At 37.7% G+C, this 20244-nt stretch overlaps 1 protein-coding gene across 1 annotated transcript in view; it reads right to left on the minus strand.

The window, feature by feature from the left end:
* Positions 1-20244, minus strand: part of LOC122804885 (ATP-binding cassette sub-family G member 5-like) — a 195153-nt gene that overhangs the window by 52961 nt on the left and 121948 nt on the right. The window contains exon 6 of the mRNA XM_044075073.1: positions 7913-8098. Within this exon, the coding sequence (XP_043931008.1) occupies positions 7913-8098 (186 nt within the window). The remainder of the gene's footprint in view (positions 1-7912; positions 8099-20244) is intronic.

A 20244-nucleotide genomic window follows, 5' to 3' on the forward strand; every position in this document is an offset into this window, starting at 1 on the left:
CATGTACCTCCCTACATATCTTCCACTGATGTGTAACTGAAGTGTACCACCTTTGTCACAGTGAGCTGTCACACAGCTTATTGGCCATACTTAGGTATTCATTTTGTGGCATAAACTTTACTGCCTGATGGTGCAGAACCCCCATCAAGTTGTTACAGCAGATGCATGTGTGCTACCTGTTCTTGTGATGCACATAGCACATAGGTGTTTAGCAACATTAATGGCATGGGTAATATTTGTGACAGTGTGGATTGGGCCACACACACACACATATATCTATCTATATATATATATATATATATATATATATATATATATATATATATATGTGTGTGTGTGTGTATATATATATATATATATCGATATATATATATATGTGTGTGTGTGTGTGTGTGTGTGTGTGTGTGTATATATATATATATATATATATATATATATATATATATATATATATATATATATATATATATATAAACAACACAGGATCAAATCATGGTAAAGCAGAGCTCATACAAAACAGCAAAATTCAAACCAACAAAAATGAGCTTAGCAATGTCAAAGAGTTTATTAAAACAGACATTTGGGGTTGATCCCTGCACAGATCCCTTCTCGATATAACAATCTTCACTGGAATATTTAGAATTATGCTCAGCAGAGGTGATAAAAAACTCTCAGAGGCAAGTGTAGTTCCTGAAGTTGTAGCTGTTGGTGACATTGGAGCAGCAGCTGAGGCCGACAGTACTGGAGTTGTAGTAGATAGTGCAGCCCCATCCAAGTCACAAATGCCATTCAACTGTCAGTTCAAACCAGGAGGGACTGGAGCGGAAGGAGCAGTGATATCATCTAACATATCCATTCGATTATGTATTACTCCTGTGTCAGGTACTGTTTTAAGCACCTTCCCACTCTTTGGCCATCTGAAAAAGTCTGATTGAAAATCCTTCACATCTTGGGTCAACGTACATTTTTTAGTGTTCTCTAAGCACCGTTCAAAGTAGTGCAAGCATTCAAGCATCTCATTATAAACAGGAATGAAGTCCTTAAAGGCAGGTATACCAGATATGTCATATTCCAACTTAGTGATCTCATCCTTCAGATCATTCTCAATACCAGAGAAGAATTCATTCATTATGTCCATATACTTAAAACTAAGTTAGAGGTTCAACTCCTGCCAGCTCTTTAGCAACTCCAGGTATGCATTTCCCATAGGAAAGCACTTTCAAAATCTGTAATCTATGAAGTACTACACCCAACTCAAGGTATGATGCAAAGCTAAGGTGCTGCCACTGCAGCTTCTTAAAAGCCTAAACCTTGCACTCCAAAGTTATAATTTGATTAAGACACTGTTCAGAAGCAGGAGGAGGCTGCAGTGTACCTTCATGAACAGCAGCACTGGAGGTGTTGATAAGCTAGTTCTTTTCCATATACATATATATATATATATATATATATATATATATATATATATATATATATATATATATATATATATATATATATATATATATATATATATATATATATATAGGGTCTATATTGAATTAGTGAACACTTAGAAAAGCGAATGCTAATTCATTGACCCTTTTTAAGCGAAAGCTTACAATCTTGAACATCTGGAACAGCGATTGTTTTCACAAGGCAAAAAAATCGCTGGGCCGGTTTCGGGAGTTCGCCATTTTCTCCACTGTGGTGCGATCTCAGAGTTGGTATATTTAAGTAGGGGGTGTGGGGGGCAAAGACCCCCACATTATATAATGTTTTAAGTTTTTTTTTTTTTTGGTGGACCAGCAATTTTTTTCCCTGGGAAAAAGATCCCTGTTCTGGGTGTTCCAGATTATAAGCTTTTGCTTAAAAATGGTTGATGAATTAGCATTCACTTTTCTAAGCATTCGCTAATTCAATATAGACCCTATATATGCAATACATACCAGTCAACTAGCCTGTATCGATCATAATGATGCATACAGGTATAGCAGTGTCCCTCCTAATACCTCCAGCAGATGTTACAGTGTCAGGACAGTGTGTGTGATTACCCTCATACAGTGTGGACATATCATAATAGTTGTACAAGCATGTTTGTGCAGAATCATCTCTGATCACTTTAAATAAAGTATGTTATATCAGAGACATGGGATTACTGGTGGTATTATTCTGATATCGTCCATGATCGTGGTTGCTTCTTTTAATGTTGTCCATGGGCCTATACCTGTATCTCACTTGCTGGAGACCTCTGTTGAGATTACACTCTTAATCAGGCAAATCAGTTTGCACAGCTTCACAATATGCAATCTACCCCAATTGTATGTGAGATCCCTGATAGAAGTCCTCTGCATTGTTCATGTAAGTATGTTTATCTCACACAGACATCCTCTCCATTGTTATGTCACCTTGTGTTAAAGTCACATAATACACATTTTCACTGTACAGTCTCTACTGTATCATTTTGATATGTGATTGGTGTTGCTGCTACAACCGTCTTCCATTGATCTGCTGTGCATAGGTTGTTTCACTTGTCCTCTTTCCCTGTGTTCATTCCTACAATTCATCTGTGTGTCCCTATTCAATACACACACTCGCTCTGAATGTTTACTTTACATGGCAGTCCATGTACCCTTAAAGATCATTTACACAACTTCAGTACAGAATGCAAAGAATGGGATTTCACATTACTGTGCACTGGAGATACACTATTCTGTGTCCTGTACTCTGTTTGGACCATTTATTAACATTCATACCTCTCAACTGTTCAGATTTTCACAGAATGTCCAGATGTGCTCCTTATCAAATTTGTGGCTTTCTGCCATATCACTGGGACGATCTCAGGATTGATGTCACTCAATAATTACATACATTTGAGTTTCAAATTTCAAAACCTTCAGAACATGTATTTTAATACAAATCCCTGGTTATCCTAGTACATTCTATAGGGCAAATATGTGAAATATATCCCTATTTTTGGGTCATTATTCCACCCCCATTATGTTGGCCTCTGTCCAGATGTCTTGTACTAAGAGATTGAGAACTGTCAAGCCCTGGTGATCATTGTGGCATTCCATGCAAAAACGCGGACCTTCAGTGCTTCTGATTTAAACAAATGCTATCCATGTTCACTTAAATGGTTTCCTGACTGACAACACTGTTCCCAGCCATGAAACCTCACTTATTTATGTTGAAATGCATTACACGTCATGAATATGCAATGAATGCTGCTGCTCACCACCTATCACCGCACACACATGCAAACTCGGTGTAGGCTTTGTGTGAAGCCTACATGGAGTTTATTGAATCCCAGGGATTGTGTTGCCTCTACACCTGTTACCTTGCTTGCTTCTGGTTATTGCTTACTCTGTCATCATTACTGAATAATACCTCCACAATGGTGCGCAAATATGCAAGCTCTGCTGTATTACTGTCTAATTGTCAGTTTTAATATTACTATAACTATTCTGTTCTTTTGTTATTCTTTAAAGTGTGTTTCATTTGATTATGTTATGTTAATTGCCCTTGCCTAGATGACCTGAATAATGCTTGAAAATGGTCCTTGGTGTAATTTACTTACCAGAGAACAGATATTAAATAAAAAATAAATAATAACAAATGAAAAACATTTCACATAGGAGGTCACTAGAAATACTTCTCTCTCCCTCTTTAATGGAGAATATTAAAGTCATTTTTCTCATCCGTTAGATGGACTGAAAGCAAAAGGTTCAATATTAATTGAAAGAGCAGATAGAGCTCTGCATATTAATTCCAGTGCAGATGTTCATAAGATATTCTACACTGAACTGTTATATTTCCAAGATGTAACTACAGTTCTCAGCAGTTAGAAGGAAAATGAAACAGGATGCTTCTTGGCATAGCTATAAATTGCAGTTCTTATCTGATCTTGATTGGGAATATAAAAAAGTCTGTTCTGTCAGTATTTAATTGCAAAGACATCAGATTCTAATTGTGCACCAAACCAAACTGAGTGTTTCATGGATCAGTTACAAATATCATCTATCTGGCTATAAGAAGTAAATTAACTTTAAGTATCTGCTTCTATTTAAGCTGACTTCTTTATATTTTTCATTTCTATTACTGGTTACTTTTTTATTTCTATTCTACATTTGTTTCACACATAAAGCAATATTGTATATTCTCCTTACTAGTCCTGCATTTAGCTTCAGTTTAAGGAAGTGGACAATTAGAACATGTGCAACAGCTCTCAAAAATGTAAACAAGACTCTTAATTGAAAGTTTATATATCTTTTAAAAGTTGTATAGGCAAATTCTAATTAAAACAATAGCATACACATTTTTTATATCTGTCTTTGATATAAGGTTATGTCTACACATGATAACTTTCCTGCATTAAATATGAAATTGCTTCGATGCTCCTGCATACAGCTATTTGCTTTGCTTGGAGGCCTTACTTTATAATGCCGCAAACTTGTGACATCTTCTGTTGCTCTCAATTCATCTCCCTGTATCAAATTAGTAACACATATTATGCTTTTCCTTTCTGCTCTATAGGCAGATGTTTCTTTTTAATCTTTTATCACTGCAGTAGAAATTTATATACCAATACATCCACAAAAATCTCAATGAATATCTACCAGATCTTATTTAGGCTAAGGCAATAAAAACTGATGGCAATGTCATAACAATTTCAATCAAAATTTTGAACTTGACAAGTCATTAAATATGATTAGGCCATGAAATTTCTACACTGAATATTGCAGACAGGTACCAATAACTGACATAGTTATGTGAAATTGTTTCAAACTGACAAATTTGGCGTGTGAAGCAGTTTTCAATAGTTTAAACTGAAACTTTTCACATATTCATTTTTTCCAGCCAACTGAAGAGTATTAAAACGTCACACGTTCATGAAACGTGAGCTGAGCTGGAATAAAATATAGGTCAGCATAGTTTTAATGAGCTGAGTTATATATTTTCGTTTACGTAATTCATCAATCCTAGGTTTGTAATTCCCATTTTTTTCAATATTTTGACATCAGGCGTACAAAGCATATAATACTATCACTTTTTTTTTGCCACTTCAACTGCAACTTTATATTTGTTGGTTTTAGTTGAAATGACCAAAACTTGAAAATGACTGGACTACCACGTTGACATAACCGAACCAATCATGGGCTGGATGCCTTACTCCAGATTTCTGGGTAAGACAAACCTAACAGTAAAAACACACTCCATAGATGTATCAGGATAACCTGTTGTAACCAACAGGCTATGGAATTTGCCCAATAGATAGAAATTATACAAATGGTATACAATAGTATGTATTCTGTGGTTTAATTAATTAGGTCTTGTAGTCGGGAGTTGCAGAGATGTATGTAAGAGTGGTACAGGAGATGTACAAGGGCAGTGTGACAGTGGTGAGGTGTACAGAGTGACAGATGAGTTCAAGGTGGAAGTGGGATTACATCAAGTATCAGCTATAAGCCCTTTCTTATTTGCAATGGTGATGAATAGGTTGCCAGACAAGCTCAGACAGGAATCCCCATGGACTATGATGTTTGTTGATGACATTGTGATCTGTAGTGAGAGTAGGAAACAGGTTGAGGAGACTCTGGAGAGGTGGAGATATGCTCTAGAGAGGAGAGGAATGAAGGTCAACAGGACTAAGACAGAATATATGTGTATGAATGAGAGGGAGGACACAGGAATGGTGAGGATGCAGGGAGTAGAGTTGGCAAAGGTGAATACGTGTAAATACTTGGGATCAACCGTTCAGAGTAATGGTGAGTGTGGAAGAGAGGTGAAGAAGAGAATGGAGGCTGGGTGGAGAGGAGTGTCAGAAGTGATTTGTGACAGATGGGTAATAGTAAGAGTGAAAAGGAAGGTCTACAATATGGTAGTGAAACCAGCTGTGTTATATGGGCTGGAGAGGGTGGCACTGGCAAAAAGGTAGGAGTCAGAGCTAGAGTGGGAGAGTTAAAGCTGTTAAGATCTGCACTGGGTGTGACAAGGATGGGCAGAATTAGAAAGGAGTATGTTAGAGGGTCAGCTAAGGTTGGATGGTTTGGAGACAAAGCCAGAGAGGAGAGATTGCATTGGTTTGGACATGTGCTGAGAAGGCATGCTGGGTATATTGGTAGAAGGATGCTATGATAAGGTTTATGGATGTGGTGATTGAGGACATGCAGGTGGTTGGTGTGACAGGGCAAGATGCAGAGGATAGAAAGAAATGAAAACAGATGATCCATTGTGGTGACCCCCTAAAGGGAGCAGCCGAAAAAATAATAATAATAAGAAGAATATGTGTGTTGAGGAGCCAATCTGAAAATTGTGTTGAGTTGAATCAGGACAGAAAATAGGAATGCACCTCCAAACCCGGGACATTGGAGAGATCTGAACACTAGGCATTTATGGACTGGTTTCTTGTTTATAGCTCATTGTTTATGAGTTATCTATGACACATTTAGTAACTTAGAGCTTGCTTGTTCTCTGACTCTTCTTCTCCAATGGGATTGGAGAAGTACAGATGCAGTTTTAATTTCTTCAGGAATATATTATTTTTATTTAATGATTATCTTTCTTCATAACACATAAACTTCTTAGTGTCTCATCCTCCATCTATTCAGCAGAGGAAGACTTATTTCAGATGAAAAAGCCTTTTGATAGCATCCAGCGTCATGGCTCATATACTAACAATCATCTCTCATTAGTCAGCTGTTTTCTTTTTATAAGGTTCCCATCTTCTTAGAATTCTATTAGTGCACCAATATTTATTCTTAGACATTCTGCATAGCTCAATTTGTTTGTGTTAATTGTTCCTTTGGAACTACCATTGATAACTGCCTAGCTGGGCTATTGTAAAGGAAATACCCCCACCTCTATGGGAAAAGAATACCACAGAAAATTGGTCTTACATTATTGGTAGACACTATTGACATAAATTAATATGCCATTCAGTCACCACTCTCTCACTTGCAACTAACTATCATGTTCTACAAACTCCATTCTTCATTTTCTGGTTCTACAAGATCTTCCTCACCCTTTCCCCTGGGCCAATGAGGAGACTGCAGATGTTGGTGCAGTATCATACCACTGCCAGGAAGTGTGCCCTAACCGCTACCACCCGATGGCATCCCTGAAAGCTCCATAATTGAGGCATGCAGGCTTCTAAACATGTACAACCTTATTGATCAAGCAGTACACCACATGCAAGATGGAGATCACCAGCATCTTAATGCTCATTGCAATGAGCTTAGATTGGCTCCCTCCATCCAGATTGGGTGAGTCAACATCAACTGCTCAGGTCCATCCTCCCTCACTTGCCCCCCCTTGCATCCATGCCTGAAGTCAAAATCAGGTCATCTGGGGTACAATGTTGGGTTTATCCTTTTGTGCCACTGGACTGCTAGGACTATGTATTGTTTTATCCATTATGCTACATGTGTACGTATTCTTTAACAAATATAGTCTCACATTATGAATATTGTAATAATATTGTTTAAGTGAAGTATTCCTTGATTGTTTCCAAGCAAATGCAAAGAGAAGGATTATGGGGTTGGAGTAATGTCTGTAAGACTTGAGTGGTCTTTATTGTTGTATAAGTGTTCCATGAGATGGTTAAAAACAAGGAGCAATTACAATGGAACCGTTGTCAAAAATAATGAAGACTTCTCTGTAGCTAAATTAGCATGAATTACATCAGGATGTAAATCACAATGAATTATGTTTGGCTTTAATCACATATGCTTTTACATAACATTAAAGCAACTTTCTCTGAAGAACTATATAGTTACAAAATGTTTGGAAGGAGACGGAGAAATTGTCAGACATCTGGAGGACAAAAATCTGAATTAACATGTGAAAGAAACAACAGTAACCATCTTTTGGATATTATACAGCTTAGTCTAGTTGCCTCTTTAATAAAAACAACAAGGTAAACCTTCCTTACCTTAGAAAGCCAGATCCCAGAAGAACGCCAGCTACAATTATTAGTGCTGCGACGCTATTCACAATATTGGGGTTCCGAACAAGTCCAAGTAAAGCAACAGCCAAATATTCACCAATAAAGTGAAAAATGAGCAGTACAGCAAAGTAGGTCAAGAACCGGAGAACATCAGGATATAACCCAACAGCCCTGGCAAGACATAAAAACAGTTCAAGTTTAAAGTTTCTATTGTTTAGTTCCTTCTAGTCTAGAACATTAGTCTGCCATGTGTTTTTTAGAATCAGTGTTATTTAATGATTCTTTCAGAGGATCAGAAGCAGTAAATGACTTAAAAACACATAAAATGAAACATATAAGACAGGGCAATATCTAGACTCTGGAAGTGTTAAACTACCATAACTTCAGAGAAGAAAGATATCAGCACAAAGATTACTGAAGCAAGTTAATATGATATATTGGCATCAAAAAAATAAAATTCTATGTTGACAGTGTCCTGCCTGGACACCAAGCAAATCTCTGTAATATGAAGATGTGGTGCAACAAATGCATTATCAGGAGCACACATACATGAGTGAACCAACCAGTAAATAGAATGCATGGTTATAATGCCAAAACATGCAGTGTTATACAGTATTGCTCTTTCTCACAGGTACTAATACTTAACAATTTCCTTTTTCTCATCTCATGATCCATTCCTCCAGGTTTATGGGTCACAGCTCACTCCTGTAGTGACCCTGTGAACAGCCATTGCAATCCATGGAGTTTACAACTCTGAGGGAGATTAGAGTTGATTGCCAGGTCTTTCTTCCATATCACACATGCACTCACGTACACCTATGAACAATTTAGAAGTCACCAATCCATCTAATGTATGTCTATGAAATATGAGAAGATGTCAGAACACCTGGAGAAAAAACATGCAAACACAGGGAGACTGTGCAGACTCTGCTTAGAAGGCCCCCCAGCCAAGAACTGAACATGTACACCTCTTGCTGTGAATAAGCAATGCTATTCACTCATAACAGAAACTGGTTTAATTAAGGGCTTTCAGTAATTAATCAGAATTGAATTGTACAACTTAATATCATCACGGCTACAGTTTAGCTAGAGAGCATTATCAGGGAGTAGAAGAAAGTATTTGTTGCCTTCAGCAGTTGACAGTATTCCAGTAATTTCTTTTATCTTCCTGAATGAACAATACTTAATTTATTACCAGAATGGTATGGCAGAATAAGAATTGCTCAGAATGACAAATCTATATTAAATTGCGGTGTTACAGTGACTGCCTGGGGTCTTGCAGATGTAATATTCCTCTTTATTATTTAACAGCAAAACAAAAGAAACATGGAGTCAACATGGAGAATCCAAGCTACAGAAAATGCATCCTTCATACAACCCAAGATGAAACATTTTGGCAATATGATATGGATGACTGGGTGGGTGGTGGTCACCTTATAGCACTGATGTGGGTTTGAGGATAGACACAGCTCTCTCTCTAGGGTCATCTTCCAAGAAATGCAGCAACATATACTCCAACATTTGGTCTCTCACTAAGTGAACAGTGAATTTAAGTAAATAGTTGGTTTGCATTCTGTATAATAAATCAAATTTTTATTCATGCTTTTTAAAGTGCATTGGTCACTTTGGGAAGCATCTTTCTTTTACAGTTAATTTTGTTTTGCGTTATGCTCTTCATATTAAAGTTGCAAGTGGTTTTTCAAAAAAAAATAAGATTATAGTGTGCTGTTAGATTTCTTAAGTTTCACTGTTTACTTTTTTCTCTATAATTACACCCACAAATTGATGTTATTGTAAGCACTAGTTAATTATTTATATGCAGCTGTAAGGCATTATATATAAGCAAAACCAGCTTACCTCTTTACATGAAGATCATCTTACCTAACATTGTGGTTTCACTTCTTACATCACTTCATGTGTTAATTTCCAATGTGAGGTGCACCACCTGCAAAAACTAGTTCATGACTGGTCTTTCAAGAAACTAAGAAACTACTGCTGAAGCAGTTAGCAAGAAAATATAAGAGCCTGCACATTATCTTTGTAACGAAGCCTTGTGGGGTCAGTCTGCCAAGATTGATACTCTGGCAATGATTTTCAGCTGTAGGAAAAAGAAATCAGGGGCAGTCCTTATCAACAAAATAAAATGCAAAAACAACACATTTTTGCATCAGCGATCGTATAATTTAATAAAGGTTTGTGCTTACACTTCCTTCAGAACATGACCAATACTCTTTTTAAGTCTAACACTGCCACACTGACATTATGGTCTGGAAGTTTACTCCAGTGATGCTAAGCTTTAGTAGTAAAATGTTTTTGCTAAAGGATTATTTTCAGTTATTATGTATTGATTTATTACTCTGTGCATGTCTGAAACGGATAGTTTTATTATATTCTATATGTAAAATATGAATGAGGTAGTCTTCATTTGTCATTCCATATTTACTGCAAATCTCAATTTTAGCTTTTTAAATAGTGGGAGAACAACAAAAATTAAATTAGCCTGTGTGTGTGTGTCTGACTGTGCATGGATGTGAGAGTGTGTGTTTATCATATAGCACATGTATCTCTATCTGTCTTAATTATGTTACATTTATACTTGTTCTTTACTATCTTTCTGTTATTTTTTTCAATTTGATGAATTTAGGAAGCAGAAAATTAAACAACATTCAGGTTGAGTTCTATCCTAAAATAAATCCAAAGAAGGAACAACATTCTTATTCAAAATGTTAACTCTCCTGAGCATATAACTAGGTAGCTCACTTTCAATAATTTTTGAATAGTTTTTACAAGACTCACAAAGTCAAATGTGATGATAACCCCTAAGTTAGTTTTTAAGTGATTGACTTCAAGGAGACTTGCTTTAAAATAGATTTATGGTTAAAGATGTTGCAGGCAAAATGGGAAGCATGATGGCGAACTAAAATCTTTACTTACTGGTCTAGGATCTGGGGTTTAAGGCTGCTCTCTGGTTATTGCCTGAGTGGTGCTTTGCATATTCTTTCTACATCTGCTGTCGATTTTTCCCAGATATTTAAATTCCTCTCCCAAAAACATGCTTATTAATTTGCTAGATATTCACACATATAATGTATTTACTCTTACCCCTGTGGAACAGATTGTGGCTGGAATGGATTCAAGAAGATAAATTTTATTATGTGCTTAACAAACAAATAAATAAATAAAAGACATTGCATTGCCTTTCTTAGTAATAAAGATATGCTTAGCGCTACTAAGCTCATATGTACCACATAAAACTGAAAGGCGAGCATATGAAGAAATAATGCCACATACCAGGCCTTAGAGTAGCCAGTATGTTTACTAGTGCAAATACCATGTTATAATGTGATGCTTGTCCCTATAAAGGAAAATAAAAAGGATCTTAGACTTTTGGGACATAATTCCTGTGGCATATTCTTTTGTTTCATTTCTCACTTGCTGTTGTTTATTTTTTCCTTTTATGACCTTTTTATGTAGTTTTTCTAGTGATTCTTTGCAATTATTTTTTGCTGAATCATCAACATCAATCAGATATTTTCCATGTTGTCTTTCGTCTTTGGCCTTGAGAATTAAAATATTTTTTCACAACTGACATCAAACACTTTGCATTCATTTCTTCACTAAAATACCTTTCTTTTATCAACATAACAGAAGACGTTTCACTTCATTTGCCCCTGCCAAGGCACTACATCATCTTACAAAAATTCCCATGCAATTACCTTCACCCATATCCATTCAGATGCTTGCATTATAAACCTACATATCGACTCCCTTAGCTTTCTATTGCAGTAATAGCTGTATCATAAAATATCCATTTCATGCCACTAACATCATCAGTGTTATTAATGACTATCTCATTGGTGCTTTTTTCAAATTTATTAATCTTCATCCCTAATCATATCTGTTTGACGTAAAGCCTTCAATAATTTGAACACATAAATTACATAGTATTCTCCATGCTAGACTAAACTACTATAGTAAATTAACTTTTTTTAACACTGTGCCTTTATAATGCCATATTGTATACCTTATTCAAATCCTGTAATATGCATTTTCAGACACTGTCGAAATGGACATGGCACTCAGGAGATGAATATCATTGTGTTCTTATACCTTAATAATAAATGTGCATCAATTATGATATACTGCTGCCAAGTTTTCTTTTATTGGTACTGATTTAGTACTGGATGACATTATGAAATCTTCTAAACATGGTATTTTGAACCATTTGGAAAGAAAATGGCTTGCCAGTCTAGGGGCTTTGTTAAAACCGGTGTTAAACGAATAGTTTTAACATCTATTTATTAATTATAAAAGAAAGATATATAGTTTTTAAGTATAGATATTGAAATTACTTTAATGTATATTTTTAACTATGATTTTATCAATATACACTTAAATGTATGCATATATGTTTAGTAATAATCATATGTAAAGTTTTTTACAATTGTAATAAGTATATTCATTCATCAGATGGTGAACAAGTATCTTTATTCAAATGTTTATACATCACAGGTATTCCCCTTTTGATTGAGTAGGGGAAGCAATGCCTATATTTAAATGTTTTAAGTGGGGTTTCCCACAACATTAAAAAGGCCTTTTGGCAAAACCCTGGGTCTGTTGTGGGGTCACTGTGATATGTTTCTACTGACTATGGGCACACTGTTTTCCTCCACCATCCAAGCATCTACAAATTATTAAAGATAGTATCTGTAGTTTTAGCCAATAGAATTCCTCCAAAAAAGATTCTGTCACAAAGGCTGGAAAGGTAGAAAAAATATTCTTCTTCCACAGTATTTATACAATGCATGACATTAGTGAAGACAAATGTTACTTGTAAGAGTGTCAGTTGTCCTTCATTTGTGGTTTCAGTTCACTATGCTATATAATTTTATTGTCATTGATTGTATAATTTTATTGTCATTGATTGGTGTGCTGCTGTTAACTCTGGTGTGAACAGTTGTAACAATAATGGTTTACATGTGCTGCTGTTAACTCTGGCGTGAACAGTTGTAACAATAATGGTTTGCCCATAGGGGTTAACAATAATGGACCTATTTATTCTATGGATCGACAAGGAGCTTACTACAGCAGTGGAGTTACTATACAAAATTTTTGTAATGCTCTACCTTAGGAGAAAATATGGAGAACTTTTACCCTTCATCTCATTCTTCTACATCTTTGCAAGAAAAAATTAACTTTTTTGAGAAAATTTTATATCGTTATAGAAATTTGCAATTATACAATCTATTTTCAGACAAATCTATCAAATGTAAGAGAGTACCTAAGGGGCTTAGAATTTGGAAATACCCCAAATGGGGTGGCATCAGGGTCAGTAAGGAAGTATTAACATTTTTTTTTGATATAATGGGTTTGGAATGTATAAGACTTATTATCAATGACAATGTAAGAACTTTGGTAAAATTAGAGGGCAATATTAATAAGTTGTACAATGATGTTATACAAGATTTACTTTTTGAACAATTTAATGTACAATTTCATAACATTTTGAGAAGGTGGATAAAAGGTGCACAGGTATTTGTACTAGGAAAGTTAAAAAACTCCATTGTGATAATATGTTCTACAAGAATAAAGAAGTTGAGTCTGACCCAGTATTCCATGGTAATAGATACAATTTGGATACATATGCAGCATGTACCAACTCTAACTCTGAATTATCTGCCAATTTTTATTTTTTAGTTCATAGGTTCATAGGTGTGTTCTAGGCTAATGGCACTGGAGGCTTTACAAGCCTAGCCCATAGGATTACCCTAGCATCGTGCCACCCGACCTTAGTTCCCAGTGCCTGTGTTGAGTAGAGCCACTGAAGTGATCCCTGGGGTGAATTTTCTGTTTCCCATCCACTCATCAAGATTTTTCTTGAAGAGTGCCAGTGAGGTGCTCTGCTTGACATGTATAGGAAGTCTATTCCATAGCATGGGCGGTCTCTGGGTTATAAACCTGTCCCTTCAGCATGTTCTGTTGATTGTGGTAATGAGGTTAAGGTCTCTGGAGCATGTAGTGAGGAGGAATTGGGATTTCTTTAGATGTAGCATTTCTAACGGAGCTGGGTCAGACATGGCTTTGTAAGTCAAGCAGAGATCACCTCTAAATAGGTGATATGAGACAGAGCATACTTGGACTTTTCTGAGTCTGTCCATATAGGACAAGTGTTTAAGGCCTAGGATCCTCTTTGTGAGGTACTTTTGTGGCCTCTCCAGTTCTTGCAGTTGTCTAGTGAGGTACATGCCAAATGAGGCATTGTACTCTATGATTGGCCTAATGAGGGAAGAGTAGAGGGAGACAATGACCTCTTTCTTCTTGGATGCAAAACCCTTAGTAATGAGATGTGCCACATAGAAGGACTTTCAGACCATAGTGGCAATGTGGTGGTCAAAAGAGAGGTTGCTGTCAACCTGTGTTCCCAGATCTCTCATAACACCTTCTGTGTTCACTGGACTACCATCGATGTGGTAATTCATGGGAACTGGGTTTTTCCCAAAGGGGATGAAGACACATTTTTTTGGCATTGAGCCAAATTAAGGTCATGGTTCTGACACATCGTTGGTCTAAGTGAGACCTTTCTATAGGATGTCAACATCACTTGGGGAGTTAATAATATCTCCAAACTTGCAATCGTCTGTGAACTTTGTCAGCCAGAGTCCCTTTGTATTGGCCTGGACTTCAGAGAAGCAGATACCAAACAGGAGAGGACCCAGGACCAAACCCTGTGGGACTCCACTCGTGACTGGTCAGCAGTCTGACTTTGAGTCAGCTACTTTCACACTGTGGGTTCTATCTGTGAGCTAGTTTGCAACCCACCTGGTGATATAGGGGTAGATACCTAGCTTAGTGAGTTTTTCTATGATTCCTGAGTGGAGAATGGTATCAAAGGCCTTGGCCAGATCAAGGTAGGCTGTATGAACCACCTTGCCCTCATTCACAGCTCTGGTGACTGACTCAAAGAAGTTGACCAGGTTGAGCAGGCATGATCTACCCTTCACAGAACCAAACTGTGTGGGATCCAGAGTTTGGAGATTCCCTATATCCTTGTTTGTTAGGTCCATGATGATGCATTCCATAGCTTTGCATATCAGACTCATCAGGCTAATGGGGTGATTGTTCCCAGGGTCTGTAATCACTCCTCCTTTGTGGAGAGGGAAGACTGGAGCAGTGAGCCATTCAGTAGGGACAAAGGCTGAGGTGAGGCTGTGATTTAACAGGGCACACAGGTGATGTGTCAATTCACTCTGTGGTTCATGTAGAACACAGCCAGGGATATTGTCAGGTCCCATAGAAGCTGTATTCTTGGCCTGGGACAGTGCTGTTTTAACCTGTGCAGCAGTAATACTGGGTGTCTTGCAATCTACTGTTATTGTGATTGGTCCTTTGGGGGGGTGAGAAGAGTAAAGTTAGCACTGAATCTGTCAGCCAGTATATTGGCAATATCTGTTGGATCGGTATAGGAGGTACCATTGTGCAGTAGCTCAGAGCAAATCTGGGTATTGCCATGGAGATTCTTTACATAACTATAGAAGGCCTTGTGGATGTCTTTACTATCTGCTGCAATTCTTCATATCAAGCTTTAGAGGATTTGATGAGGGATCTCAACTTTTTGTTGAGGCTGATAAGGGAGTTTTTGCAGTCTTGAGACTTCACCTTATTCCGCATCAGTTTCCTCCTTTTGTTGTAGAGTTTGTGTATGGCAGGGGACCATCGGATTGGCTTTTTTTTTTGTAGGAGAGTGTCTTGGTTCTATTGGGTATGGCGAGATCCATGCATTTGTGTACGTGTTCGTACAGTGCATTGTTGTATGATTCGGCGGTCAATCAACTATTCTCCATTTGCATGGGTGTCATGAAGTTAGCCACCTCTGTTTTTAGGAACCCAAAGTTAGCTTTGGAGAAGTTTTTCATGGTGGTTACCTTTGCAGTGGATTTCCAAGGTAATTAGGTCAGATCTAACCAGGAGGAGTTTACTATTGGTGTACAGCAATGGTCGCCCATGTTAGTAATGACCAGGTCAAGGATGTTGCTACCCCTAGTGGGGGTAAGCACGAGCTGGTGCTGGGTATTGAAATTAGTGAATTCTAGGAAACATTGGGCAAGTGTATTGGTACATGAGTAGTTTCCCAGTTAATGGAGGGGTAGTTGAAGTTGCCCAGTTTGAGAGGGTTAGGTTGGGCCCAAATATTTTCCAGGGTGCTTAGGAATGTGTAGTGTGAGTCTTGGGACATGGCTGGGGACCTACAGCAGATTATAACCGGAATCGCTGCCTTACCCAATGTTAGCTGCACCTGAAGTATCTCTGATGCGTTATGTTGGGCCACCAGTCTGGAAGTGTGTGCATCCTATATGAATATGGAAACACCACCGCCTTTGGAGCTTCGGTCCAAGTTCTGGGGCTGAAATGTGTGGAATGAGTTATAGCCTGGTAGTGCAGGGGTGCTTTCTGCTGCCTTGAACCAGGTCTCTGTTACAGCATAAATGTTGATGTTCTCCATTTTAAGGAGTGCTTTGAGTGAGTGCATTTTGAGATTTAGACTTCTAGCGTTGAGCAGCATGACCCTCAGATTGCATTTGTTTGTAGCTGTTATGGTGGTAATTTGGTCTTTGGAACATCACCTAAAAAAGGAAATATAGGGTTGGCAAGAGCCTTGGCCAGTATCCGGAAGCCCAGGGGTGACAGATGCAGGCCATTTCTGCCAAAGCATCGAGGTATGTCAATCATGTCATCCCACGCAGACAGATACTTAATCCCCTTAGAATGACACCAGAAACTTAGCCAATTGTTGAAATCAATCATTTTCTGCTTATACTGTGGTATCATTCTGGGTGATGGTAGGATGCTGCTCAGGGCTAGGGTCAGACCCACCTGGGCTACATAATCCATGTCTTTTCATGTAGTCCAGGGAGGAAGGTCTCAGGTCATTCACACCCACATGTACAATGACAGAGTCATATTTGTACCTGTTGTTGAGGGACCTGAGTGCATGCATTATATGCCGGATCCTGGCACCTGACAGGCAGCTGACTGTTACTTTCTCCTTATTCAACCTAGTGAGTGGACATCAGTGTGCCTCACTATCGAGTCACCTATGACTAGTGTGTTGGGCATGCTCTTTTGCCTTAGGGGCTTTGGTTGAGTGGCACACTGTTTAGGTGGGTTATGTGCCTCGTGATTAGTGTTGTGTTGTGGTGGTCGAGTGCGTTTCTGCTTGGAGGCCTCTGCTGTTTGGGTAGAGTTTTATTGAGAGCCTCCATGAAGGTGGGTGTGTGGTTTGTGTTTTTATGTAAAGACAGTGCTGGTGTGTGTTCTGGAGGGCTGTGTGTTCCACATGGTGTGGTGCAAGTGTTGACCTTCTCCTCCTGACCATCTATTCCGGTCTTGGCTGGTGAGTGCGTGGCTTCTAGTTTGGATATATAAGTGCATCTCCTGCGAGTCTGAGTGTTGGGAGGTAAGATGAGAGGGTTGTCAGTGTACATGACGCAGTTGCTACATTGCCTCAGGATGCCCAAGTTCACCAGGTTAATAGGAGAAAGCACAGGGAGCTGACGTTTAGATATGCTTGGAGGGGTGGGCATTAATAATAAGTACTGGAGTTGTTTCCTTGTAGAATGTTTAGTGCTGATATCACTTTTGTGTGCTACAATACTTGCTACAAGAAGTCTGGTAAAGTGCTAGACTAATAAGCTAGTAAAAGTGCAGGAGAGGAGAGAACTAGCAGATGATCTAAGGGAAAAATTGAAGACCAGACTTTGGCACCACTTAGAAGCTTACAAACAGTCCTGGATACAGCAAATCTGTATCTGGACTAAACTACTTACAGGAAAGGTGGGAAACAAGTGCAAACATGGGCTTTTAAATCAGAAAGTTGAAAGAGATGGAAAAACTGTCTAAACAGCCAATAAACTACAGTTTATGGGCCAGAAACCACTCTTGTGGTAGATAGGCTACCTAGTGCTTACCACTCCCACTGATAAGGTACAAGGCTTCCCTCCAACACAGAAAGGCTTGGGGGGCTCAGAAGCTTACATACAGTCCTGGATATAGCAAATCTGTATCTGGGCTAGATTAGTTACAGGAAAGGCAGGAAAAGCGCAAATGCAGGCTTTTAGACCAGAAAGTTGAAAGAGATGGCAAAACTGCCTAAACAGCCAATAAACTACAATTTCTGGGCCAGAAACCACTCCTCTTGTGGTAGATGGGCTACTTAGTGCTTACCACTCCCAATCACAAGTTAGAAGGCTTCCATCCAGCACAGAAAGCCTTGAGGGGCTCAGAAGCTTACAAACAGTCCTAGATACAGTAAATCTGTAGCTAGACTAGACTAGTTACAGGAAAAGTGTGAAACAAGCTCAAATCATCAATCCCCCAATTCTGTGCCCCCCATGAGATTGAAAAGGCTAACAGAACAGGGGAACAAGGGGCAACATTTGGATTAGACATCTTACCTTGGGGAACAAACACAACATTGGAAATACAACAGGAACAAGGAGAAGAAGTGAAGGGGTCATTATTAAATGGTAATGAGTTGTCGCAATCTTTAGAACATGGTTTTGGTTCTAAAGTCCATGGTTTCCACATACCATCAAGTTCCTAATTTTCTTTCCTTAATGATGTAGGTAATATTGATAATCGTTTGGTAGATATCATTGTGGATGAGTTAGTCCTTTCTACCCCAAATACCATTCACAAAAAAAAAAAATGGTTTCTCTTTGAATATTTAGGACAGTTCCCATTCTGGGAATTATTTGTACAGGAAAAGTACATGCAATCCTCATCTGGTACCTGCATTAACACTTTTTGAGAGATTGTGTGAAGCAGACCTGAGGTTCCTATACAACAATAATAATAAGAAAACATATTGTAATCTAACCAGAGATGAACATCGTCTTTAACATCAGTTATCTAATGACCTAAAAGTTCAAATTGTGAAACCTGTCAAAGGGGATGGAATGGTATTAATAGATCACATAACCTATGTGTCTAAAATGCATCAATATTTGTTTGATTCTGAATCTTTTGAGATTGTCACCAGGAACCAGATGAAAATTGTTTACCACAAAATTGACTTTGACCTGGAAGAACTATTTTTGGAAAATGTTTTTGCTTTGGAGACCACAAAATATTTAAGGTGCTATGCCCAGTTATACCAGCCATTGTTGGTATTCCCAGAACCCATAAAAATGTATTAGATATCCCCTCCCCCCTCAGACCAATAGTCGCTACCTCCAAGTCTAAGAATGAGCCCTGAGCAAAATTTGTGAATTTTAAGCTTTTTTTTTTTTTTTAGCAATAAAGTGTATATTCTTAAAGATTTGTGGGACTGTGACATAGGACTTCAATGGTTTCGTCAAGCTTTCATTGTAGGGTGAGATTTTAACAACATGGAGATTATCATTCTTGTGGAATTTATGGAGATAATTCTTAGTAACAATTTTATTTTGAAAGTGAATACTTAAAACTGATTAGAGGGGTAGCCATGGGTGCAGACTGCCCCAGTTTTTGCAAACATAGTTCTATGATTTTGGGAACAGCTATATGATAATCATTCTGATCACTGGAATGAAACTCTTTTATATCTGAGATTTCTGGATGGGATTCTTATTTTCTGGAAAGGAATAAGTGATTGTTTTGACTAACTTCATCACATATATGAATAATATGACTTCCTTTTTGCATTTTACCTCTATTGTGAATGATGAGAAGATAGATTATTTGCATATTACTATAGTTAAGAATTTGCAACAATGTACTTTTGAATCTACTGTTTTCCATAAATCAACCAGTTGTAATGGTTATTTACATATCACTAGTCACCACCCCTTTTGACAAAAGAAACATTTGTTAAAGAGTCTGTTTGTTAGGCTATAATGGTCTCTGAAGATGATTATTTCCTTAGAGAATGTGACAAATTAAAAGCTATGTTTACTGGCAGTGGTTACCTTGCTGATTTAGTTAACAACATTATGCATGGTGTAGTACAAGACAGAAATAGCAGATATAAACCTATTTTGAAAGACAATGTAGGTATGCAACAAGTTGTTAAAAGGAGATTTGATTATGGCATATACCAACCAAAATTTACAGATCAAACAGCTTATCGCCAAAAATTAGAACCTGATTAAAGATCTGCTAGGAAGTCATACTTCTAATCTTCCCACTTTGAAGTTTGTATACAAAAGAAAAATGAACATTAAAAACATTGTGGAAGGACCACCTAGGCTTTATAATTCAAATGGAATGGTAAAATGTGGTAGTTGTGCACAACACAGATATATTTATGACAGTGCAAATATTACCATAAGGACTTATCC

This window comes from Protopterus annectens, chromosome 6.part0 (assembly GCF_019279795.1).
Source record: "Protopterus annectens isolate FY-2018-M chromosome 6.part0, PAN1.0, whole genome shotgun sequence".
Classification (NCBI taxonomy): Eukaryota; Metazoa; Chordata; order Ceratodontiformes; family Protopteridae; genus Protopterus; species Protopterus annectens.